Source organism: Andrena cerasifolii, chromosome 2 (assembly GCF_050908995.1).
Source record: "Andrena cerasifolii isolate SP2316 chromosome 2, iyAndCera1_principal, whole genome shotgun sequence".
NCBI classification, from domain to species: domain Eukaryota; kingdom Metazoa; phylum Arthropoda; class Insecta; order Hymenoptera; family Andrenidae; genus Andrena; species Andrena cerasifolii.
The window spans coordinates 3203671-3231423 of NC_135119.1; the positions used below are offsets into that span (position 1 = coordinate 3203671).

At 36.0% G+C, this 27753-nt stretch overlaps 1 protein-coding gene and 1 long non-coding RNA gene across 2 annotated transcripts in view; one reads left to right on the forward strand and one right to left on the reverse strand.

Annotated features, from left to right (window-relative positions):
• The window catches only part of LOC143378562 (uncharacterized), a 397603-nt gene that overhangs the window by 213906 nt on the left and 155944 nt on the right, over positions 1 to 27753 (forward strand). The window lies entirely within an intron of this gene.
• LOC143378497 (cholecystokinin receptor type A) overlaps positions 6953 to 27753 on the reverse strand; it is a 222906-nt gene continuing 202105 nt past the window's right edge. Inside the window, exons 8-10 of the mRNA XM_076830295.1 lie at positions 23477 to 23721; positions 19551 to 19681; positions 6953 to 7843 (exon numbers count right to left, since the gene is read on the reverse strand). Of these exons, the coding sequence (XP_076686410.1) occupies positions 7806 to 7843; positions 19551 to 19681; positions 23477 to 23721 (414 nt within the window). The 3' untranslated portion in view covers positions 6953 to 7805. The remainder of the gene's footprint in view (positions 7844 to 19550; positions 19682 to 23476; positions 23722 to 27753) is intronic.

The following is a 27753-nucleotide window of genomic DNA, read 5'->3' on the forward strand; positions in this document are numbered from 1 at the left end:
ACCGTTATGGTTTATTGGTTTAATCCAGCACCAAGGTGCTAATGAATACCTACAAGCTGAGAGATATCTCTAATCTCTGCTTAGAATGTAATCCATTGCAATTAGAAATTATTCCGGAGAGCTGTAAAGCTAATTATTATAGGTCGAGTTTCCTCGACGAGGTGAAAATATATTGTTACTCACTGTTTACTGTTATTTTACAAATTTTATCGCGTAAGATATTACTTAATTAGATAATGATATAATTATGAGCTTAGAATAATAATGAGCTTCTGTCAAACTCTTAAGCTTTACGATTGTTAATTTAGTTTTTCGTGGCAATAAAACGCGTCACGATACATTATATCGTCATTATATTTAATTTCGCAAATAAAGGTTCTTACTGTTGTGGAATAGGTTTCATTCAATAAATTGACACACATTTATTGATGAGTAACTGAATATGATTAAGAAATAAGTATGAAAATTACAATGCACTCGTATTCTCTCTCGCATCCCACGAACCAACCGACGCGCTTCCCCCAGTCACAACATCCTAAAAAAAAACTAATTTTTTACATAGCAACTTTCATTATTAATAAAAATAACCCCACACTTACACAGTGAGATAACTTTAAACATAAAAATACAATACAAAGCGATCTTTGTTTGTCTTATTTCAGCGATTCAGAGCGTTTTAAGGTAGTTCCTAACCAACTATGTTAGTCAAATTAGAGTCGAGTATTAAACGATAAATATAAAGTAGTGTGATACTATAGAAATCAAAATAATAATTTTTAACATCATGTATATATATTTAAAACAAATTCAATGTTAATATAAATAATTGTATTACGAAAATAGAATATTAAATTGGTTAGCGTAGTGAATTGGAGCAGGAGATCTGACAACGTCGCATTCATTGGGAGCGTTTTTTATAACCAAAATGTCAGAAAGGTTTCGTTACAAGGGTAAATTTATTAAAAAAAAATAATATTGGAAAAGAAAATTCGACAAACTTGAGAAAATTGTTTAACAACAATAAATAAATTTAAGTCACAATTATGTTAATTAATATTTTATCGAAAAATTTCGGATAACTAATATGACTTACAATATAATTATCCTTCATATGAATTTGAATCATCGTTCGCTATTTAAATGTCTAAACATATCGATTGTGCGACGTTGCCACGTTGACTGCTCTAGGTAGTTTCTGAAAAATTTGCAGGTAAACCTATTTTTTATAGGCATTTACGAAGAACCGATGTAGTCAGTTTTGCAGAAATTAATCAATTCATTTCCTGACATTTCGATGTACTTTTCTGCGAATTTTGGTACATTTCTTGAATATAGTTTTCCTGTTTGAGAAGAATAACTGAAACTATAACCCTCTTTTTTCGGTGGTAAAATGCATCAACTTTAATTAACAATTTCTCGATCACTATCTGGTAAATCGATTTTAAACTTTGCACAAGGGTTTCTGGTATTCGAAATTAGTTCTGAACAAAATTTGAAAGAATTTTTTAATTTAGTAGATTATCCAGGGACTACCTTAAATTCTCAAAAGTGTGCAACTTCAAGCTGGGAATCCACCTGAAACCTAAGCTAAAATATGCTATGCTATGATATGCTAAGTTTTAAAAAATTATCTTCAATGCGTCCTTATGGAACCGTTTCCACCAAAAGCAAAGCTACGCTGTGCTATGTTTTTTTTATGTTTTATACCACAGCATAGCATAAATTAACTTTGCTTCCAGGCTTCATACTAACTGTAATTAAATTTGAGTTAAAGTTTTAACACAAAAATAGGCTAACAATATAAAATGTCGCAGTGACACCAGACAAAGGAATAATAACGAAACGAGGGCAACGAATGACCGAATTCTTGTTGTACCTATACCTACCTATGCTTGCAGCCATATATTTCACACGACAGACACGTACATTTTTGGAATAACGCTCAATTAAACAGACCCTTTGTCCCTTAGACGTCCTACTTTCAGCACCACCTGGTTTTCAGACACGTAGTTGAACAACTGAGCACGTTTAGCTGCCGAGAATAACTTGTGAATTGTGATAGATTTTGTAAAACCCTCTCGACACTCAGTCAGGATTGAGTTTGTTTATACACCTCACAATATATTCTACTTATCTCCTTTTAGTACATGAATAAATTATAACAGTCTTAACGTATTATTAAAATGTGTTTTGTTCAAGGCTGTAAAATAACGTTTATTTTAATATGTCTAGCAATAAGTGTCTGTTATATTTCTGATCTTTACTTGTAATGATGAACAAAAAATCAAATATAATAAGCAGAATTCCGAATATTTATTACGTCACAAGCTTCTACATTAGGGGTGTGCGGGTACCCGAAATTACGGGACCCGACTTGCGATTCGCGGGCCGATTTTCTTGGTTAAAAATTCTCACATCTGATCACACTGCAAAATTACAAGTTAAAAGTTTTCGGGTACCCGTAAACCCGGAAAAATCGGGTACCACCCCTATTCCACATGTCTCAAGTATTTAAACTTTCTGTGTAGTTTGGAACTTAAGGGAGTATTATACAAAAAAATTCGATTTTTTTTAATTTTCTAATAGTTAGGGTTTCGAAAATATGTCCATAAAATATTAAGGTGAAATTCGTAGAACTCCCAGAGGTATAGGGGCTTAAGGTCGCAGCGTGGCACGTATTCGTTTCCTCGACCCTTGTATCTAAAGAGGCTTGCCTGCCAGCAGAATAGAGAGAGCTGCCCAACATGATTTTTTTTAAGCTGAGGAAGGTTTCCTCTACGGTCCTGGTATAGCAGATTAGGGGTAAGTTGCAGAAATTAGGCGTTATCTATCATAACTTCAGTCGTGTAGGTCGTAACTGCATGAAAAACTTTAAACGCGTTTTTCTCGAAATAATTTTTTTAAATCGGGGCACATTTTTCTCAAAAACTACTGGATCGATTGAGGTAAAATTTTACACACATTCAAAATGAATGTGTACCTATATCCTGAACTAGAATTATATCAATAGTTTTAATACAAGCCCCTCCACACCTTGTTTAAACTCAAGAAAAGTCGAAAAAATCAAATATAAGTTTTTAAACAGCTGCGATTTTGGTAACAATGTCCGGACTTGGTTACATCCAGTTCGGGCGACAACTACACTCATATAGTTTAAAAAAATCATTGGTACTTTCGTTTCAGATGAGTAGGACGGCCCCAATTCGTGCGCCCGATGGGGTCGGTTTTTGATGACATGACCTGCGCTTCGGCGTCTAACTTGTACAAATTTCAATATAATGCATTCCAAAAATTTGTGTTGATAGTTCAAACACTACTAAATATGTGTGCAAAACCCCTGCCCTGTAGGCGCGATGGGTTTTCCAGAATTAATTTCCAAATATCACCTTCAAAAACGAGTGTCTAGACTAGAATACCCCTTATGGTTGTATTAAAGCTTTCGCTTAAGGAGTTAGGCCACCTTGGACGAAGCAAAGTTATAAGTAGTCATTTTCGGCAATTTTTTTAGGGAGACAATGAAATAAATGGAAAATTTAATATGAACCTGTTCAAGATATCGCAAAATCGGTATTTACTTCTTTAGTTTTAGGCATGTAGAAAATAAAACTCTTTGGTTTGTTATTCTAGCTCAAACGGTATAGCCGCGAGGTTAGGTAAATACATTTCGCGTATTACGGGCCTACAGTCGCTATTTTGTACGAAAAAAATAAGGCTTTTTCCATCAATAATTGTACAATAACAGTTTCATATTGAATTTTCCTTTCATTTCATTATCTTCCTAAAAAAATTACCGAAAATGACTATAACTGTGGTTCGTCCAAGGTGGCCTAACCTCTCAAAAGCACATTTAGTGTGCGCGACGAAAGTCGAACTCCTAACAGTCCTAAAGTTTAATTACTCATATCTTGAGAACGACACTTCAAAGTGTAAGAAAATAACCTTATATTTCAACAAATCACCAATATATTGCACATGAAGCTTGTTAAATTATTTCAGATGAGCTCAATTCGAATTCTTCAATGAAATGCTGCGGGTGGAATATGTTAAACGCGATAAACCGCTGAAGCTAGGAATATTTTTTTCTTCCTCTTTATTAAAAGTTTTTATTAATAAAGAAGTGTCTCAATTAAAGAAAAATATATCCTAAATATCAGGAAATGGTGTGTCCTGTGTTTATAAGATTTTTTTCATTGCAATTTGTCATTCATTTCAATGTCATTGCGGGTGTCACATCGTACACTTCATTCATTTCATATTATTAATCACTAAATTATGTAGGTAAGTGCGTAACTAAATTATTGTGTTCACGTTGCTAATTTAAATTGTATTCATTATAGGAGAAAAGTTTAATCATTAATTATGAATTTTTTTGCGGTGAAAAGTATTTGGCGCCGATGCAATTGCGTCAGATGAAATTTTAGCAAATGAAAATATTTGAAAGTTTTATATAAAATAATGAAGTACCTTGCTAGAAGCAGAAAATATTGATCGGTCAATATCATAGAGTAGCTTCTACCCTACCGTTTGACTACGCCGAACCCTCCATTTCTCCGTTTCTTCGATCCGCGTTACCACCTCCCATCCCATTTAAGGGATGAACCTGAAAACACACGGTCTTTGTTTCTCAAACAAAGAGGCAACGGTACACTGGCTTGGGGTACACGAGGGAGCCATGTTTGGCAGTGATTCACAATTCGGGAAGTACCCCCGACAGGCCAATATTTTCTATCTGGATCTAACTTATATACATACATATATGTACGAGCAGGGGAAAGCGGGGTAATTCCGGCCACTTCTATTTTTTTTTAAATAAAAACCGCGTGACTTGACTGTGTATGGTACTGCCACCTGTCAATGATGTGGCGAGCTAATATTCATGCTTTCCATGAGAAAGAAAGAAAGCAGTCTTTTGTTTCAAATAAATCCGGGAGTGTTCATTTCGCACCGTGATCTTATAACAGAGGTCGATTGTTAAGAAAGGTAACTTAGTACATGGAATAGATATGAATTATTAATATTAATCTCATTAAATAGAGGAATGTTTCTACTTTCAAACTCACATGTGGTTTTTGGTGATATGTAAATTCAGTTCAGTGTATTACTTCAAATATCTGAACACGAGGTGTGGGGTAATACCGGCCAAAAGTGAGGGGTAATTCCAGCCAGCTTTTAACATTGCTTTTTTCTGGCATAGATGCCACGTGCATATGAAAGAATTTCGAAGAAGGCAGAATGGAACCAGGAAAATTTATCAACGGCCATGGAGGTAATTAGTAAGAATAAAATGTTCATACGTAAGGCAGCACAATTGTTTGGAATACCATAGCAGGACCATCCACAACATCACTTGCTACTTTATTGTCAGATATATTACCTATTCCGAAACCTCAAACGAACTGTGACATAAAGAAGAAGAGCTACAGAAAACAACACTCCCAAATCCTGACGTTAACACCCATGAAAGCAGTGCTTAAATTAAAGCAGGAGAGAAAACTGACGCTTCTAAATCGAAACACTCAAAAGGGAGGTCAACAAAACCTGAGAAAAAAGAAACTGAATTTTCAATAGGACAATTCAGATATTTGTGACGAAAAAGTAGAGCGCGATGTTTGCTCCTTTTGCAAAGAATTCGGAGAAGGTGATGAAATGTGGTTTCGGTGCACAGTATGTGGTCAATGGGTACATGAAGAATGTTCAGGATGGGATACCCCTGAAGAATACACTTGTGATATATGTACTAATTAATTTTAAAATAAGAAATAATACAATTTTTTATTAATTTAACAGTTTTCCTACCTCTTTTGTAAAGAAAAATCATCAATCTTTTATAAAGCCAAATGACTATTTTTGTGTTACTGCTCTCAATTTTGTTACAACGTATATTTATGCTTTCTCGGTCATGCTAACACAAACTAGACGCTTCAAACAATTTTTTATTAATTTAACAGTTTTCCTACCTCTTTTGTAAAGAAAAATCATCAATCTTTTATAAAGCCAAATGACTATTTTTATGTTATTGCTCCCAATTTTGTTACAACGTATATTTATGCTTTCTCGGTCATACTAATACAAACTAGACACTTCAAACTATCAATTAATATAAAAAAACTAACAAAAGTGTAACTTTTTCAAATTTTATAGCATTCACAGCTTATGTGGCCGGAATTACCCCGCTTTCCCCTATGTATACTTATAATGACAACACAGAAAAATATTGTAAAAATTCCAAAGATAATGTTTATTTTCTGAAATACACATGAATATGCGAAATATAGGGACAATGAAAATTTGAAGACGTATAGCTAAAACTATTGATTAGAATTTGATATAATGAAATTGAAAAATTTAATTTTCTATTATACGTTGGAGAAATAGCTACAGTAAATCACAAAAATATTCCGGACACCCTTTAAAATAAAATAACTTTTTAAAATTGGTCCAAACTCCAAACGATTTGAGTTTTTTGAGAAGCTAGAAGGTTTAGTTTACTACTTAGGTAACGTGCTCCGTCGTTTTCAAAAAAATTGCGTTTGGTAGGAATAGCGAAAAAAATAGTGAAGGTCGCTTTCTCAACTTTTTTATGAGTCTGTCAATGAAAATTTAAAAATTCCGTTTGTAGATTTAAGTAAGTTGTATACATTCTGAAAAGTTCATCGAAATCGGTTGATGCAGAATGAAGCGACAGGCATCGAAATTTGTAAAAAATCTTTAGGTTTATTATAGTTCTCGGTCAAAAGCTGTGATTTCCATCACTTTCAACTGCTTGTAGCCCATAGCTACGTTATCCGATATCGATTATTTTCTTCGCTATTCCGACTAATTGTAGTTTGAGTCGTTTGAAACAATTTTAAAAAAGTTATTCTGCTTTAAAGGTTGTCCGAATATTTTTGTGATTCATGAGCACAGTGTGCAGTGTCTTAATCAATATCATAACAAGCTGTAAAATAAAATTTATTAGCACAGTGTAACAAATTTTCAAAAGCACAGCCGTTACTACTTGAAAATTGCAAACACTAGTTTACAATTTTCATCTCCTCCGAATGTACTCTATTATGTTTTACCATCTTCGGGATTACCCGGTACAATCTACACTACTGACATCTACAAAACATATTTTTATAATTCGAAATTACCATATGTGTAAAGAATGTATTGGAACTGAATTAAGTTCTTCAAATAAAGGACAGCATTTTGCATGTTAAAATTTCATATTGTACCGTGAAGTCGGAAATACTGTATTGTAAATGTGACGTTGTTAAAAATAATCCAGCAATTCGAAATGGTTCGTTATTTTTCATTGTTATTAGATTTTAATTCCATATCGTCCAAAATGCATTTTAGCTCTCCTCTTCACAGTTTAAATTGGAGGCAAATATGTAACAGTTTGAGAAACTTTTGAGTGCAGCTAGAGGCGCAGGTCCTAGTGGGGCTCGCAGAGGTAACAGGAATGGGAAACAAGATCATAAAATTTCTTTCAATTGTTCCAAAAGAATACATCTTGAATCTTTAAAAGTCATGTCTTTATATTTCTCTTTGAATTATGTACATACATGTTCTTAGAACAGTCGAAGGGCAATCGTTTGTTATCAGTCACACAGGAAATTTAGATTGTCCACGCATGAAGATTTGAATGAACAGGACTGTGAATCACTATTCGCGATTCCTTTTTCACTTTTAGGCTAGGTAACCCTGTTGGTGGATGGACCCCACGATATCCATAAGAAAAACTCATCCTATTCGTTACCAGTCTGTAGCAACGGAACGTCTGGTCTCGAACTTTCACTGCTGGGAGCATCCTGCCTGTACTAGACGCGATCTTCCTCCTCCAGAAGCCTTACTACCTCTGAAAATAGAATTAACGATCTAAATAGATCATTTAAATTTTCTAAATATCATGAATACAATATTTGGTAATTATGCAGAACAGGTGTTCCCTCATCGATTTTGACGACCTTGAAATATGTTGTCGGGGACATGATTCTGAACAACTTTTTCCTATACAGGGAGATTGGCTCGAAACGCCTGAGCCGCCAGGCAACCGTGACGAGGTCAACCCCCCGTGGTGTCTCTCCGAAGTTATGGCTTTCAACCCTCGAAGGGGTTGGAGTACCTATTAAGAAGTGAGAAATCTTCGAATTCCTCATTTCTCATCAGATCTGTGCGAAAGCGACGCCAATGGATTCCTCACATTCATTGATTCATGGATTTCCCTGAATGCTCACTAAAATAAGAGAGTGTGGTAAAAACTGCCTACTCCTTTTATGATTTGCATTGCTTGTGTCAAAGTAGTCCGATTTGCATGATGTTTGGTACGATTTTAATCGGGAGAACATAAGGAATCCATTGGCGTCTTTTCCCTTTCGACACGATGAAGAAAAGAATTTCTTAATACGCTGTAATGGATATTTCACCTTCCACTGCAGGGGCCTGACCCCAATTCGCTACGTTCGGCCTAAGATTCGTACCTTTTTCCGGAAAAAGCCATAAAATTCGAGTGAGGCTCTGCGAAGGGCAGCCCCAGCAGCCACGGGGTGACGAGCGCAGCTACAGAATTACCCTGTATCTGTTTAGGAAATAAAATAATTCTTTATTCTTTATCGTATGGATATGGAAGTGTCGCCGATGGATTCCTTGGGGTTTTCCGATGAAAATCATGCCAAATGCCGTGTAAATCGGACTACTTTTACATAAGGAGTACAAATAGCTTGTGTCGAAATAGTCCGATTTGCATGATATTTGGTATGACTTTAATCGACGGAACGCCAGGAATCCATTGGCGTCGCTTACGCATACGATCTGATGATAAATGAGGAATTTGAAGATTTCTCACTTCTTAATAGGTACTCCAACCCCTTCGGGGGTCGAAAGCCATAACTTCGGAGAGACACCACGGGGGGTTGACCTCGTCACGGTTGCCAGGCGGATCAGGTGTTTCGAGCCAATCACCCTGTACATGTTACCGCCGCTCGACCTTCGTTTCCGAGATATTCGCGAACTACTGCTATTACTACTATAATGTATTCTGCCGTATAAGTACCTACAGTACGCGTCCGTGGCAGAGTATGCGCCAGCATGGAACAAAACAAATGATGCAGCTGGCCTTCGTTTCCGAGATACCTATTTGCGAAAAACTGCTTTTGACTTATTCCGACGCAACGCATTCCACATTCCAACTTGTCTCGGGTATTAGTATTGGTTGGGGCTAGATTAGTGCGGGGGCGCCCACCCGCTCGCGTAAAGCATGGTAGTAAACCGACGTGAGTCGGGGTGTTGGCAGGAGCTCGCACACACCCAACAGATGCTTCCGAAAGTAGAGCTGTCCAAGTATCCGAAAAAAGCAAGCCGAGCCTAACTCGGCTTGAACTACCGAGCCGAGCCGAGTGCCCGAAAGAACCGGGCATTCCATTTTTCAACTTGTCCCGGGTATTTGTATTGGTTGGGGCTAGATTAATGCGGGGGGCGCGGGCGCGTAATGCTAGCGAACCGATGTGAGTCGGGGTGTTGACAGGAGTTCCCACACACCCAACAGGTGCCCTCGAAAGCACCCTCTTCCTAGCAAAAAAAAAATGTTTTAAAACCAGAGTCATCCTAATACAGTATTGGCTCGTTAACGGCTCGCTGTTCGGGACCGGCGTCGAGCCCATATCGTGAACAGAGCCCTAATACCGAGTGTTCGTTTCTCGCTTCTTTCTGGCCGAAGGGGGGAGCGAGTTGGAACACTGCGTGCGCGGCGACCATCGCGCATGTCCGTCGCGCACGCAAAGGACGGAGTGTCAGGTGTCCGAAAGACGAGACAAAATATTAACGCGTCGTCTGCCTCGTACCGTCCTCGCTCGCTTCCAGTGCCTCTCGCTCGCTCTCGTTCCATCTCGCTCTCGCCATCGCCCGACAAGAGTGAGACAGAAGTGGTGGGGATAGCGAAGAGTCCGTATCGTGTACACCAAACCGAGCCCGTGACGAGACAATACTGTATTCGGCGGTGTCGGCACTGCCGAACAGAGTCCGGGTGTTGACGGGCATCCGCAAGTTTCTGGTTCAAATCCCTAAATTCATATCGGCGAGCGCGCGCCTCCCGCATTCATCTATCCCCAACCAATACTAATACCCGGGACGAGTTGAGAAGTGGAATGCGACAACGCGTTGCGTCGGAATAAATGAACAGAAGTTTTTCAGAATGTTAAGTTTTACAACATATCAAAAAATCATTCAAATAGGTGAGGAAACACCCATTCTGCATAATGACCCAATATTTCATCGAAATTCAGAAGTAAGTCACATGTTAGAAAACTACCAAGTTCTGCAAATAATTTTCGCGTATTTATAATTTCTTTTTAAATTTCATCGGATTAAATAACTTATACTAATGAGCGTATAGGTACATTGGGTACAAAAAGTCTCCTCACACCTCATTAGAATTTATTTGGCATTGCATAATTTCAACAAAGAAAGCAGTAAAGAAATTAATAATAATAATAAATTAATAATATTTATTATTACTACAAACAAAAATGATTTACATTCGTTGGTCAACAATTAACCTAAAAAAAGGAATAATGATAACAGAGGTGAGAACAAAAACGTCTCCGTACACGTGAATTGTTAAGGTTTCCTAGGTCACGACATCACTTCGCGTAGTTAACATTTAAGAAGACCGTAAAAGGTATAACAAATAAGTATATAAAGTATAATAAAGGTGTGTATCGACTTTGCGAGACTCCCTCGCGCGGCACGCCTCGCGGAGAGGAGAGTCTGGAGCAGACCCGTCCAACTTTTGCTCTTGCCTTTGTAGGGCAATCGCGGGTGGTTGCGAGCGAAGGCAGGAACGACGGTTGTGCCCCACCATTGGGACCTTTCGCTCTTGAAGGGCTCGAAGGGCCTGGCTCGGTGCATTCAAGAGCGAAGAGCAATTCGCGGTTGCTCGTGCGAGCTAATCCCTGCACAGGCCTGGTCTGGAGGCTACCTCGATATGATCACTTTGCGCAAATTGAAGAGGAACGGTGAAGCCACTCCGCGGGGCGTGCCTCGCGAGGAAGTCTTGCGAAGTCGATACGCACCTTAACGTAATCAATGCGTCTGCACTCGGTGGCGCTCACATTTGTTGAGGGTGTCTAAAGCGGAAACAGAAACAGGGGGAACAAAACCGCGTCCTACTGGTGCAGCACTACCCGCGGCCGCGGGCTGAACAAGCCTTCATGAATTTATTACCGATATTTTTTCAATTACTGGTCACTCGGTCCTCCTTTCATTAACCGACCCCCCAAAAAGAGGAGGTTCTACGTTTGCCTCGTTTTAATTATCTCTTGCATCCAGTTTTGTAGTGTAGTGATTAATTTTTTAGTAATATCTTACATTTCAGATCTTCTCCAATTTGGAATGGTGTATATTTTAATCGTCCTTTTATTTCACTCCATAGTGTTCAATAGGGTTCGTATCTGGAGATTGTGGGGGTTAATGAAGTTTGGCAAGATTATATAATAACCATACCTTGACCCTCTTTGCCGTATGCTTTGGGACCTTTGGTTCGTTATTTTATTAGAAGATGAACGATCCTTCAAGATTTGAAGTCTTCGTACTACGGTCTAAATTCTCTTTCAAAATATTAAGGTAGGTAAACATTTTCATCCATAATTCCATCAATAAATTTCAAATGTTTCACTCCCGCTGCACATGTACACCGCCAAACCATAACGCTGCCACCTCCATGCTTAAATGTTGAACTTACGTTTTGATATTCCATTTGTGGTCTTGGTTTTCTCCAACCTTTAGGTCTTCCATCTGAAGTAAAAATGTTAAGTTCATATTTGTCATTGAATAGAACTGTATTCCAGAATCCAATCGTTCCTGCCAATTGTGCTCAGCTTTACAATTAAACTGCAAATTGCAAGTGGTAGGTATACCCATTTTGGCAAAAATATTTTGACTAATCTCTTTCTACACGCTCGCAAGCAAGAAACTAAATAACTTGTATTTGCCATTGGAGCATTCCTTGAGGGCTGTTTGTAAACATTCTGCAGAACTGCTAATACCGAACCTTTTTTGTTCTCATTTCTCTTACATTATTCTTCTTCTTTAATTTAATTGTTAACAGATGAATGCAAATCATTTTTCTCTGGTACTAATAATAAATCTTATGATTCTAAATAAAATAACGTAAAATATTCCCTATTTAATACCTTCTCTGTTGAAATTGCACAACGCCCAGTAAATTCTAATGAGGTGTACGGAGACCTTTTTCACCCAAATGTCTTTTCTATAAAATCGGACTGCTTAGTGAATGAAGAGAAGCATTCAGCGTGATTTCTAAACCTGCTCATTGTCAGTTGAACGATTTCTATTGCATTCTGTTCTGAACATATAAAAGAAGATGGTAATCCGTGGACAAGACGTTTGGTGGATATAATGGGTGAGATCTAATCCGCCGTATAATAGTCTACTGCACAGTCTATACTGCGTGGAGATCTGCGGTGCTGTGCAGCAACAAAGAGATTCTCAAACGGATGGGAACAGATTGCTTAATCTGGAGCTTACCGTAATATCTACTATAGCATTATAAATGTCTGTCGTGATTGTTTGAACCTGGTTGAAAACCTCAAATATGATATGTTACTTTTCGTGCCCAGGTCATAGTAGAGGTACCCTCTTTGATGTCAAATTTGGAGGTAGAATCACGTTACGATTGGGTATCGACTAACACCTATTGGCAGTCGTGCGTTATTGCACTGGACTCACTTCTCTTTACATGTATGCAAATTTAACCAATTAATAGTCCGCTCCCGTTTCGCTGAATGAGTGAGACGCACATTATGAGACAGGTTCCTTTGTTCAAGCAAAGCAATTCACAGGGAACGTAATCGGGTTTCCAAATCTTTGCCATTGCATGAAGGTAATATGTACCACGGTGCTATCTCTAATACTTCCAGACTGTTCACTGTTCAGTGAGGTTGGAGAAGTTTAATGATGGATTTTATTTGATCTCCTCCAGAGACTGTCACTAAAGGGGATGATCCCGAACCCGGAAATTCAAAAAATTCTGAAACTTTGTGAATGTGTAGAGGATTCCTCCCTGATTACAATGCAATTTTTGTTTGCTGTCCAAATTCATTCTAAGGGGGTGAAATTAACCCCTGAAAATTCGGCTATTTTTCGATTTTATTTTGTAACTCGCGATCTGTAAGAGCTAGAAAAAAAGTTTCAAGACAAAAATTACTTCTTTTAATTAGATCTATCAGATGGTAAAGTTTTACCAATTGTTTAAATAATTAGAAAAAAGTTATAAACAAATATATTAATAATGTTTTCTAGAATTCGTTTTTCACGTGAAATCATAACTGAATGTTTAAATAATTTTGGAACAGCGAGGAACACAGTTCAGCAATACAACAAAGGTTGAGTTTGTATGGAAAAAAATATGGATTACGTTGGTCCATAATTATTTAAACATCCAGTTCAGATTCTACGTGAAAAACGAATTTTAGAAACTATTACTAATATTTTTGTTTATAACTTTTTTCGAGTTGGTTGGGGCTAGATTAAGGCGGGGGGGGGGGGGGGGGGTCGCCCGCTCGCTAGCGCGTAAAACATGATATGACAACATATGTCAAGGTCATTGAAATCGGAGAATCCTCCCCTAAAGTAAACATTTACCGAGTTCTGTTTGTGGCGATATATTTCGAAAGGTATTAAGTAATATCAACTGTAATTATTGACATTGTATTTCAATGATACTTACGATAAGCACATGCGATTAAAAATTCTTGTTCAAAGTATTTCTTCCGATAGATAAGAGTTCTTATGTTATTTAGTTTCGAGGATATAAATAGAAATTGTACATACTTCACACTAAAGAACACACAGAGAAAACAAGTTAAAAGTTACTCAAATTATTAAATATGTATATAAATATAGGAGAGAGTGGTAGCAAGCCTTTAGAAACGAAGAAGATATAAGATGCGTGCAAGCGTGACATTATACAATGCAAAAGTAATTCACGGTATAGACACAAATTCTATAAAAAAAAAAAATCGCTTGTGAGTGATTACTTTGAGTAATTAGGTCAACGTCCCGACAAATTGTGATTATTATTAATATTTAATCCTTTCATTGATGTTAAAATCAATAAATATAAATAAAATGTCTGTTATTTTTACTGGTTGTGAGTGACAAAAATGGTCATTGCAACATTCCAGCCAGCGAAAGCAGAATCCACACTCTTAGCATACAAATGCCTTCGGAATTGGCGTTGTTGGCTCTACTGCTTAACTCCGCATATGTGTATGGGCTTTTATTCCGCCTCCTTTGACCAGCTTATCTTTATTTTTATGTGACAAGTAAAATGATGGAACGGGGAAAATATAGGTATTCGCATAAAGAAATTGAACCCCCCGTGGTCACACCTTCTTATAATCCCAAATTGGGTTCATTTAGTTCACTGCACCCCAGCGTCATTTTTGAGGGCTGTACTTCCGAAAGGCCTAACTCAGACCTAACCCAGACTGGTAGCCGATCGAGATGAAACTTGATGGGTATTGCGAGGGGTGTGGAAAGACCCCAAATATAACATTTTAGCCTCGGCAATTAATGCGTTCAAAAGATACAGGGGTAATTGTGCATGAAAGGGTACACCTTACCGATCTTTTTTAATCACCACGGTCCCCCCTCTTAACAATATTTCTGTTGACTTATACCGATGCAACGCATTCCACATTCCAACTTGTCCCGGGTATTAGCATTGGTTGGGGGACGGGCGCGTAGAACATGGTAGCGAACCAATGTGAGTTTGGCGATGCTAAAAATGAGACTGAGGCCACAAAATTTCAAAATGAAAAAATTGGGGGACGGGAGAGTTCCCGGGTAAGAGGGCCTGCACCAACGTCCAAAAAAAATTAACAATATTTTTTTCTAATATTTTGGAAACTAATAAATACCCGAAGCTACAATTTTAGATTTAGAATCCACACCCCCTCCTCCCAAACCTCATCTCGATCAGCCACCGGTCCCTTTCGGAATAATATCCTTTTTGAGTTATCATTGTCGTAATCCTTTAACTTTTGAGTGATAATTGCACATTCGTAATACTCATAAAATCGCCCTATAATAGTCTTTTCCTAGAAATGTGAATTTTGATATGCTGAAATTTGTATTTGAAATTGTGGATAAGAGCTGTTTTTCTTGTTAACCCTTCGTTGCATAACTTCTTCGATTGTGGAAAAATACATATTTGGACTCGCACAAGTGATAATAATAAGGGAAAAATAATAAAAAAAAAATTGTTTGTTTTTCACTTGTTCCGCCATTACGATTATTATTACTTAAAAATCGTGGAATTACAACGTTTGGCGCGATCTGTGTAAATGTTTACAAACTAGGATATGAATATTTCGTGATAAAGTAGTTTCATCACACTCCATGCTAATTAAAAAAAAAAAATAAAAAGAAAATATATATTGCATATTTGCAACAGTAGGCAACGAAGGGTTAAAATTCACCAAATTTTAAAATTTTATTATTTAGGTCTAAAAATCTACAGAAATATTGGCAAAGACATCCTGGGACACGATACACCCCGTATGACCAAACAGGGTTCAATAAATATCAACACATGTTACATGTAATCTTGTTATTCAAACACGCGAATATGCGTTGGTACAATATACGAGGAAGACAACTCGAGATTGTTGCACGCACCCATTTTACGACGTTCATAAGCAAGGGTTAATTACATGCAAGGGATGATGTTCATTAGCCTCTCCACATGTAAGGCTAATTACACGATATTCAAGATCGTCGAAGATTGTAATATTGTAATAAAATCGTGAATTTCATTCTGGGGTGTGAAATTGCTTGGGGAAGCTGAATAATTTATGTGTCAAATATTTGCTCGACTGAGGAAACGAATTGAAGAATATATTTTCTTCCTGGATTTGTCACAGTAATGGGCTATTCAGGCTTCATGAAATTCAATGGTCTGCAACTACCACATTCAAACTAACATTAAGTGCCACACTTGCGTACACAAATTATAACTTCTGCTACTATGGATCACGCGATCGTAATTAAACTTTAAATGTTTGAAACTTGAAATTCCGACGAGCCCTTGCATAGCGAGCCCTTAGAATTGACAGTCACACGCTGGGAAGTTCTGATTCGTTAAATGAAATTCACTATGTGTGTAGTTCAAAAACATTGCATTATTATTTTAAATAACGGTCAGAAGCGAATCAGTCATTAATAAACTTTGTTTTAAATGTTGTAACAGTTTTTAAAGGTTTTCCTTGTAAAGGTTTGTTTCTCGCGAAAGGTAAAATTAAAAAAAATCTATAGAAAAATATGGGTTAATACGAGCAATGAAGAGATACATAAAAAAACAATTCAATTGTTCTTATGACTGATATATTTCAAATGTATTATATTTTTTAAATGCCTTTTTCCTGTTAGGAAAATACTTTAATCAGAAATGCAATTTTTTCAGAAATTAACTTTTGCGATTAAAATTCATATTTTAATAACAGTTAGAGAAGCCAGTGCAGTCACTGATATTAACAAAATCTTTTCTGTTTCTGTTGTATCTTACTCACTAATTCACCGCCAACCATTCCCATTTTCAACGATAACATATTCCAAGTTTACTACAAAACTCACTTCTGGAAATGTTGTCTTTACTAAAAAAAAACAAATGTGCAGTATAAAACGAAGAATTGTAAGAAATATTTTTACTTTTAGAATAGGTCATCTTTCTAATTGTGAATTTTCTTTTCAGAGTAGTAGCGAAACGAAATTTTCAGGACTCTTTAAAATACAAATTACATTTTTGGTTTATTTTGCTATACACCTCATTATGCAAATTTGTTTGGTAAAGTGACAAATTTTTAAGTAAGTAGTAAGCAATAAAATTGAAAAAGCTTCCATGATAATAACAAATACTAATGAATGTTTAAAAAATGTTATTTAAAATACAAAACAAATGTTAGTAAGACCACTAATTTTAAATCCATAAATCAGTAAATTGCGATATAAAGTTTGTGGCTTGGGAAACAGATTATGATAAATATCATTTATATTTTTTTATCTTATTGATGTAAGCTCCCCTCATAAATACTTTAAAGAACAATTGAAGAGTCGGATGCAATAAGCGGACTAGCGCTCGAAAATGGGTAAAATTATTGTCCAAACGCTAAGAAAGATTGGAAAATTAAATTTTGTTAAACTGAATTTTTAAAAATGTAGTGTTGTAAAGCTTGTCACGACACACATTTTTTCTATTTACAGTTTGTTTATCCAATCATTACTATTCGAGCTAAAAATTATAAACAAAAAAAAATTCATCTTCCAAAATCATTATTTCTTTAAACATAAATTGCGATAACTTGAGTAAATATTGATGGACCGTTATGAAAGATAAAACATAACTTCAGAAAAATCTAGCGAAGCCGCGGAATCTATGCACAAAACCCTTATGTTAACAAATATAATAATATTTAATTACAAAGTAATACTGGACATAACCCATGTTTTTCAACGTTCGCTGTTAAAAAGTATCGAGGCAATTTTGAGGTACATATAACTTGCAGCGACAAAGTATTTCCTTAATATACAAGGAAGATTTTCACCAATTTTCACATGGATAAATAAATAATTGTAGAAGATATGACGATATACATAAATCTCGCGCGCTACCAACAGTCCAGCGGCCGCGTATTGGGATCTGACATGGGGGCGGGGCCTAGCCAAGATGGCGCCGATATGGGTACAAGATACATGTGTTGTATATGCGATAATGTAGTTTTTTGCGAAAATGTTGCTTTCTATGCAAAGTATTTATGATTGGGCAGCTTCAAATCGCGCTCAGCAGAATTTTTGCAACCGCACCAGAACAGGTAGGGATTGATGTGTACCCAACGAGCGCTTCTACTTTCCGCCACCAGATGTCATGGTCATGGATGTCAGAACCCAATAATGCGCTACTTAGCAGTCTTAGCACTCGCGTTGACTGTTGGTGCCGCGCGGGATTTATATATATCGTCATATCTTCTACAATTATTTATTAATCAGTGTGAAAATTGGGGAAAATCTTCCTCGTATATTAAGGCAAAACTTTGTCGCTGCAAGTTATATGTACCTCAAAATTGTCTCGATTCTTTTTAACGGTGAACATTGAAAAACATGGGTTATGTCCATTTATACTTTTTAATTAAATATTATTACATTTGTTAACATAAGGGTTTTGTGCATACATCTTACGGCTTCGCTAGAGTTTTCTAAAGTTATATCTTAAGTTTCATAACGATCCGTTAATATTTACTCAAGTTATCGCAATTTATGTTTATAGAAATAATGATTTTGGAAGATGACTTTTTTGTTGTTTATTATTTTTAGCTCGAATAGTAATGATTGGACAAACAAACTGTAAATAGAAAAAATATGTGTCGTGACGAGCTTTACAACACTATATTTTTTAAAATTCAGTTTAAAATCATTTAATTTTCCAATCTTTCTTAGCGTTTGGAGAATAATTTTTCCCATTTTCAATTGCGTTACAATGAGTTATTGAATACTTTATAACAAGAATCAAACCCGAATACAATAAAAAAAACTTTACGAACAGATTTATTATATATAACTTACATACCAGTAATATGAATTCATAATTTTAACTAATATGCGCTTCAATTTTAACCGTATGTGTCGCCCTTGGAAATTGCTGGGGCAACATTAATAATGTACGAACTTTACGGTAAGTTCTCAGCGCAGTTGCGTCGAAAATGCCGAACAAATATTACCGAAATTCTACAGTATGCAACTTTGACAGAAGGGACGAAGTTAATCCGGAAGAATGCAAGGAAGCCCGGAATTAGGTATCTCCGTTGGAACTTATTATTAGTAGCACAGAGTGAATTGCGAAGATTTCCTTTGTGATTGAAATATTCAGATATTTAATCCATTATGTGAAATCAATAGATGGCGTGTCAGTAGAATTCCCTTTTTTATTGTGAAATAAACACTATTTCCATAAAATACTGTGCATACAGAAAAATACACTCTTCTATTATACAATGTATCTAGAATCTAAATTTTAGTACCTGGCAAGTAATGACTCTTTATTTATGACAATATAATAAATGCATGAAATGTCATGTTTTCTGAAAAGTCTTTATAAATAGTTTTATAACGAGCAATAATTGAAAAACTGAACAGCTCAAAAACTGAAAGTGGTTTATTAAAAGTTGCATACCGAATTTCATTATTTCGATTCACATATACCTACCCGAAGTACACGATAAAAATTAAACAAATAATAATCTATGAAGCGGGTATTCACTTTGACTAATTAAAGGGGTACTATGTGTTCAGAACAATATTTTAATAAAAAAAAGTAACATGCAGCAACTTAATAATTTAAATCCATCGTCTTTTCATGCAAGAAAATTTCACATAGGTACGTACTTATTTCACTACAATTAAAGTAAATAAAATAAATACCGTTTTGCTTTCAAGAATAAGATAAGATAAGCAATTGGTTTCGTATTTTCTAGGATTAACAGAAAATTCATTACCAGATCTGGCGACGAGAGAAGCTTTCCCAAGGTATATCGTCGATTCATTCCCGCTCAATTCACTGTTGTTCCCAACTTGCACAGCATTCCTTGTTGATGTCATGGCAATATCACTGTTTCTACACCCAACTCTGAAATTTAAATACAGATTTTCAGGTTAAATAATGCACCTCTGCATTCGATCGCATACGAATATATGTACACATGTATCTTCTACAATACAGCATCGTTAGTACGGATTTTTAAATGTCCCAATTGTTTCCAATGGCTATTGAAACTCTGGCACAGCACCATTAAAACTTTGTAAAATAAAAGGTACTTTCTCTTCTGTGCATCGATTACGTCACCCGTTTTCACAATACCCGCATTATAAATTAACGCGAGATGGAAGAGAGCACTATTAAAATTTCACGGTAGGTATTAATTCTTTCACTCTCGATGTGAATGAAAATTTTTTCTTAATTACATTTTCCTTAAACTATTTCCAAAGGTGAGAATTATTTGAAGACTGATGTTGCGTATACGCAACATTTATTTTAACTAAAGCCGATGACTTGTAGACATAAAAGTTTATATGAAACTGGCTGTGACTTTTATTATTAATAATAGAAAAAAAGGTACCCACAGTCCCAGAAAAATTCGGTACTGAAAATGTTATAGCAACACGAAACCATCAACAAATTTGCGCTCACTCAAGATATTAATTAATAATTGCTTCCGAATTTATCCATATTTCTAAATAACCTGTAGGATAATAAAATTCAATTCACCAATCTGTTGTTTATACTCTACAAAATAATATTTTTGAAATGTACACGTTTATCAGTAGATAGCATATGTATTTCGAACCCCCTTATTACTCTCTACTAAATAGGGCTGTAACGAATATTCAAATAATTTAAGTAAGTACTTAAATTAATATTCGAATACCAGAGAATTCGAATTTGAGATTCGAATATTCGAATAATTAGGAGTAGATATTTTTGAGTATTCGAGTATTCGATCGTTATTCAAATAGCACAGTTCGACAGCCATCTAGACTTGTAACATTCAATAACAGTTTCTTACAGGTTTTTGTGCGCTGAAGATGAATACCTAAATCGTTTGGCGCCATCACCCTCAGTTTTTGAGAAACTCGATTTTGAAAAAAAACTGCAAATTTTCAAATTTGAACATCTTTTGTGTCGAAACAGTAATAGTTAGTCGGTTGCTTATTCCGCTAAATTATTCTATGAACCCTCCCGCATACAACGATATAAGTTATTAATGCATTATGCACATTTAAATATGTTTAAACAACGATCAAAGGGAAAAGGACACCCGAAATGCACCCATTTTTGCATATATCTTTCAATTTATTTCGAAAACTAAGGGTCTAGGAGAAAATCTGACTATTCCAAGCGATGCAGCAGACATTTTTCCTTCGGAAAGCATTAACAGAAGTGGTATGTCACGTTTTGTTTTTAATACAGAAGAGAAATAGTTTGGCAAAACGTGCGGCGCTGACAGTGGTAGTCACACGCGTTAACCCGGGAGTAGGCGCGCCAAATAACTTACGTTAGTAGGCGCACGTCGGTGATTTCGACCGATGGTAATGTAATCAGAAATAACTTAATAAAATGACTAAAATAATATAAATAATGCATAACATTGTATTTTACTTACTTCAGAATCGTTATACGTAAATAATCTTAATTTTTTATGATAAAATGATTAATCGTATTATAATATTATGAATTCTGGAAAATTTATTTTTATACAAATGATGCATTGTAATTGATTTTAAAAATAAAATGTTATATAAAAATTTGTGCGAATGCAAAATATAAAATTACATTGTCTATTTATCAATTTGAATTTATCACTTGATTTTTAATTTTCAATAATAGCAATTATCTAATATATTTTATATTTATGTTTGTTTTTCAAAAAATATACTTATAAATTTATGGTTTCATAAACGTATTAAATATTTATATTTTCCTCGGATTAGAAACTGCATCTTGAGAATAAAGAATAAATACTTACGTTTCCTTCACTCAAAGTACACGCCTCCTCTACATCTGATATCTCTATATCCGCAGAATCAATTTCCGAATCTGTATCGTGATCGGATTGTATAACATAATCGGAATCTTCTGCGGAATCACTGATCTCGTCTTCAATGTTTTCAATCAGTAAGAAATCTCGGAAATTAGTATTAGCCATGATTGCCACACAGTACGCGTCGTATGCGACAGACGAAATGAGACTAACGAAATGAGACTAACGTTAGCAGGCGCGCTATGGTCGAAAAGACCGACGCGTAAAAATGTATGATTTAAAACCTACGCGAGTGCACTAAGTGTCGCTCCGTAACATAAATAAGTCAAGAACTCCTTCAAAGAGGAATAGCTCTACGGAAAAAGTAAACAGTCGAACGCTATGGATCATGTTTCAAAACATATGAAATCGTCGGTCGAAAAGACCGACATGCGCCTACTCCCGGGTTAAGCGATTGTGTGACGCTGAGCGGCAGTGGATCACGCGCCGCCGTTGACTACCACTGTCGACGGCGCACGTTTTGCCAAACTATTTCGCTTCTGTATTGAAAACAAAACGTGACTTACCACTTCTGTTAATGCTTTCCGAAGGAAAAATGTCTGCTGCATCGCGTGGAATAGTCAGATTTTGATCCAAGACCCTTAGTTTTGGAAATAAATTGAAAGATATCTGCAAAAATTGGTGCATTTCGGGTGTTCTTTTGCCTTTAATCGTTGTTTAAACATATCTATATGTTCATAATGCATTAATAACTTATATCGTTGTTTTTGGGAGAGTTCATAGAATAATTTAACGGAATAAGCAACCGACTAACTATTACTGTTTCGACACAAAAGATGTTCAAAATTAAAAATTTGCAGTAATTTTTCAAAATCGAATTTCTCAAAAACTGAGAGTGATGGCGCCACACGGTTTGCGGATTCGTTTTCAGGGCACGGAATCCTATAAGAAACGGCTATTGAATGTGGCAAGTCTGGAAAAAAGTCAAATTTTGTCGAACTGTGTAATTAGGAGTATCTATTGGAATATTTGGAGTGATCGAATTTCGGATTATAGGAATCTGAACATGAAATATTTTTTCACACTTTATCGTGAAATTCCTTCCATATTGGTCTTTACAATTATTTGTTTTTCAAAAGATAAATTTGGAACTTTATTAATCTTTGGTAAATTTATAAACTTTGAAACGAAAACAACCATCAGATATTAGTATTATTATTCTAATTACTTTACAATCGTTATTCGAACATATTACTCAAATAAATACTGACAAATTATTCAAATAAATCGAAGAAATAGTTTGTTGCAAAGAGTAAATATTTATTATTTAAATAAAATCGTGTACTAAAAATAAATTATTCGGATAATTACCTTACATACATATACATTTACTCGAAACAATTTGAATAATGCCCAACTCTGTTTCGCAGTCGATCTACGCGACTTCGTTTTCAACAAAAAGTTTGAAACATCAGTATAAACAGACATTTCTGTAGGAAGCTAACAATTTTCCAAAGATTAATAAAGTTCCAAATTTATCAATAACGTTCCAATATTCGAAAACTCCTAATTATTCGAATATTCGAATGTTCGAATTATTCGAAGAAACCATTCGTATTCGTAATTATTCGAATATTTACAGCTCTACTCTCCACTTACAAATCGTATTCTTATTACTCCTTCCCCCGGAAATCCTTTCCTCAAAATAAGAAATTAGGATGATGGAAAAAAATAGTGGCAGCTAGATACCATCGCCTAATCAAGAGTAGTAGCATGTATAGCGTTCGATTTGCTCTGGTCCATAAACGCCAGAAAGGCTCCAGTCATCCTGAAGGTCTGGGTGGATCGAAGGAAAAGTGATGCGATATATTACCCTTGATTACCTCCAACATCGGTGACAGTCGAAAAGGCTAAGGAATGCCTGGCGGAACTTTCTGTTCATGAAACAGTACGTGATGGGATTACAGCAACTGGAAACGTAGGCGAGAAGCTGCACCAAGCTAATGCCCGTGCTCCCGACCACGGAATAAACCAATTCCGGGGCGAAAAGATGCCACGTATTGATCACGTGCAGTGGTGCCCAGCAGACGAAAAATTCCAGCACGATTACGAACAGCATTCTGATCACCTGAAATCCAGGTGCATAGAGAAATTTAGTCAATCAACCATTAGGGCCATTCCACAGGAGACATTTTTGTAGCTCGCCACTGAATTTTTGGCATCGGTAGATAAAGATAAAGATAGTTAAATAAGAAATAGAAAAGTATGAAAAGTATGTGAATATATTCGAAATTCCTTTTACGAGTCGCAAATATGTCTTGGGGTCGCGTTATGGTTAATAGTGGAATTATTTAGTTGTAGCTGAAATAGTGGTTCGTTACGAAATGATATTTCCAAAGAATTATGGGAATAGTTCCAACTTAGTCTCTTTATGCAAATATCGTTGAAATGTTTAGAAATATTAGGAAATGTCTCAGCCTAGGCGAAGGTTATATATAATGGTTATATATAATATAATATAAGTTAATGAAGGTTATATATAATATAATATACACCTTATTTAGAGTTTAAGACGATCCGAATATTTGTGAGTAATTTTTTCTTTTAAATAGATTTATGAACATTTTGCAGTCTTTTATAGCTTTTGGAAATCTATACTATTATATAAAATTGAAGTTGCATACTTTGAAATGCGGTTTCTCAGTAAATATGAACTGTACCCACAAGTGTGTTACATCACTTTGTTCGTCTTGGCGAGAGGAAGGTTCTAACGTTTTTATTTTTTTAAAATAATGGTAGATCGCGAGGCGGCCGCCAGGCGGCGACCGGGCGAGCGCTTCTCGCTTGCGAAATACCACCGCGGCGGGAATAAGTGGCTGAGGGCTCTCGAGTTTACGAATTGCAAATTACAGATTATGAATCAGTCACGCTAATATTTCGGGCGTAGCCAAGGCGGGGACGCTAGTATAAGTATAAAATCTGTGACCGACGTTAGTCATGTAGTTATCAATTTGTATAATTTATGCTACAGATGTAGATTTCGACGCGTCTGTAATAGTTTAAAAATACCTTATTAATAATTAATGATTAGGGATGAACCGATACCGTCAAGGTATCGAAACTTTTACTCATAACTTGTATCGAATCAAAAGTATCTATAGCTACTTATATCAAACGAAAATTAGTACAGATTTTTGTTTATTAATATATTTTATTAACGAAGACGTATTTTATTTTACTATTATTTAACGATTAGTTACAACGAAGTATATAAGTAAGTAAGTACGAAGCAGTCTATAATAATTAATCTATATAACGGAAGAGAAAAAAAAATATACAGTCGTTTCGCGGCATGGAAACAAGAGAAGTGGAACATATAATAAGATAAATACATAATTGATAAAATGATATATACAGATGTTTATCACACCAAAAGAATGCAGAAAAGTGTGTGACGAAGTCACGTCACGCGCCGCGCGAGCGTACAGCGCCGAGACAACAGACCTAGTTCGTGCCGCGACCGCCAGGCGGCCGCGGCCCCGCGACTGCTCTCGCATGCGAAGTTGTACGGCGTCACGTTATAAAGCCCCGGCGAGCGAAATCAGGAGCACTGGTGCATGATAGCTATACCGCTTCAAGCAGTAAATCCAGCTCTCGATTTTTGGAACTCCCGAGGTGTGCCAGTTTCGGCCATCGCCATACTGTGACATTACCAGTTTCAATTCGAAATAGGCCGAGAACAATCTTGCGTCCTACCTACGTCAGAAAAGTGTCTCCGCGCCGATTAGGCCAGTACCCCATTGCACTCTGAACCTCTATTATACGACTCCCGCGCGGACGCGCCTTATATGATGCCCTCCAGCGTAGAACGTGCAACAAACTCCGCATCCCACTTCCCAAGCTCGCCGCTGCCGCGAAAAAACACTCCGTCGCGACTAACCGTACTGGAGTTACCGCACGAGACTCACCGCGACCGGACACATACCTCGCACCTGTACTAAAGACAGACCAATAAACAACTGTTATTTGTTTAAATACACGCCTCATCATTCGCCGAACCCGGACATAATACCGACTGTGTCGGCAATCCAATCCCTTCTCCGTCCAACCGGTAACCGTCTCGCCACCGGAGACGGTCACAAATGAAAGGAAAAATAGTATTATATTAACAAAAATTTATTTAACATATGAATTTATAAAAAAATATATGTTCTGATACGAGTACCTTTTTCCGATACCAAGTACATATCGCAGCCGTAGGTATCGATGCTAAAATTACTCGGTATCGAAACGAAAGTATCGAGTATTTACTCGTATTTACTTGGATCGGTTCATCCCTATTAATGATGTAATCGAGTTCGACCTCTAAATTTTTTGTTAATTCACCAACGATAGTAATTGTAGGCCCAACATTGAATATTCGTAGGTAAACTGTCGTAACTTTTTGTTAATTAACCAACCATAATAATTGTAGGCCCAACATTGAATATTCGTTGGCAAACTGTTGTTTTTTGTTAATTAACCCACCATAATAATTGTAGGCGAAAGCATCAGAAAGAATATATATGTACAATCTTTGGATTGTTGAGAAGCCTTTGGGCTCGTTGACAGCCGAGAGCAATACAACCGACGGGTCACATAAAATCTTCCTGTTTTTGATAAGTGTTGATGAAAGTATTACCAATCGATTCCTCGTGTCTTCCCGATGAAAATGGCCCCAAAAATGATATAATTCGAACCATAATTAAGGATATTACATGAGAAATTTAATTGCAAAATTCAAAGCTCGTTCCGTTAAAAATAGTCCGATTTAAATTATTTTCGGTCCAATTAATCGGGAGAATGCCAGGAATCCATTGGTGCCACTTTCATATTGATACGATGAAAAATAAAGAAATTCAGATTCTGTAGAAACTGACCGTTAGGCGACCGCGCGCGGGTCGGGCCCCAAAGGCTTTCGCCGGTTATTCGACCTTCTAGTATAAGAATAGAATCATAGCTGAAACATTATTCACAACCCAAGAGGAAAGGCCTTTGAATAAACGAAGTATCATTCGCCGTCGGAGGAAGTCCCCTTGAATACCCAACTTCATCTCTGGCGCCTTGAATAAAGCTAAGTTAGTCGACTTTTAGTTGACTAAGGAAAAAGATGAAGTCTCTTTATTTGAAAAGTTATTTCAATTATTTTTTATCCAAATAATGCCCAACTCTGGTATTCCACTAAGAAACGTTCAAATCGGATACCTACTTAATATTCTATTTTTAAATATAATAATTTCGATGAAATGTGCATGAATAATGAACTTACCTATATAATTTCTAAAGTGAAAATTATGAAAAATTTCCCTTATTACGTTTTGTGTCCTGGTTACCATTAATAATTATTGGCACTGCTAACTATAATTGAAATAATTCCTTTTTAATCCTATAGCTGCGTAGTTATGGTATTGATAACGTCCTCTCAGTGCAGATTTTTTTTTTCATGCTGATATATTTATTCTTATGTTTACAAAATTAATATTATACATTATTAACTTCTAGTATCATTTAATTTAACAAATTTCCCAAATCAGTATATGATAAAATATAGCTTATAAATTATAATTTTATTATCGCACCACATGGTGCCCTCTACAGTAAAAGGGTTAATGTATAACCACTTACGCCTTCGAAACTGCCGCTACGAAAAAGGACGGCATAAAGTATCGGATACACTAATTCACATTTTGTTAAACATAATTTTGTCAAGTTAATATCAGTAAATACATAATCTAGATGTTATTTGCCTTCTAAGTAACAAAAGTCTTTCTTATGGCATTAAAACAACAGAGTAGAACATTTAGAGATATATCCATACTATCAGATGTCTATAGTCATTATAGGAAATACGAATTTTATGTTATGAAATGCTGAGAGTAAATCAATTTTTTTTAAAAATCAAGCTTTTATTGCAATGTAGGTACCTACTAAAAAGGAAAAAAATAATTTTGATACCGGCCTAAATGATTGCTTTAGAAGAATTCCCTCACATGACTAAAAATATAAGCGTGAGGCGTAAATATTCCAATGTCCTTTTTATATAAATATTTATAATGCTCGACGTATTTTGATACATTAGTTTTCGCATTCTGCTATAGCGACCTTGTTGCACGAGTTTTTT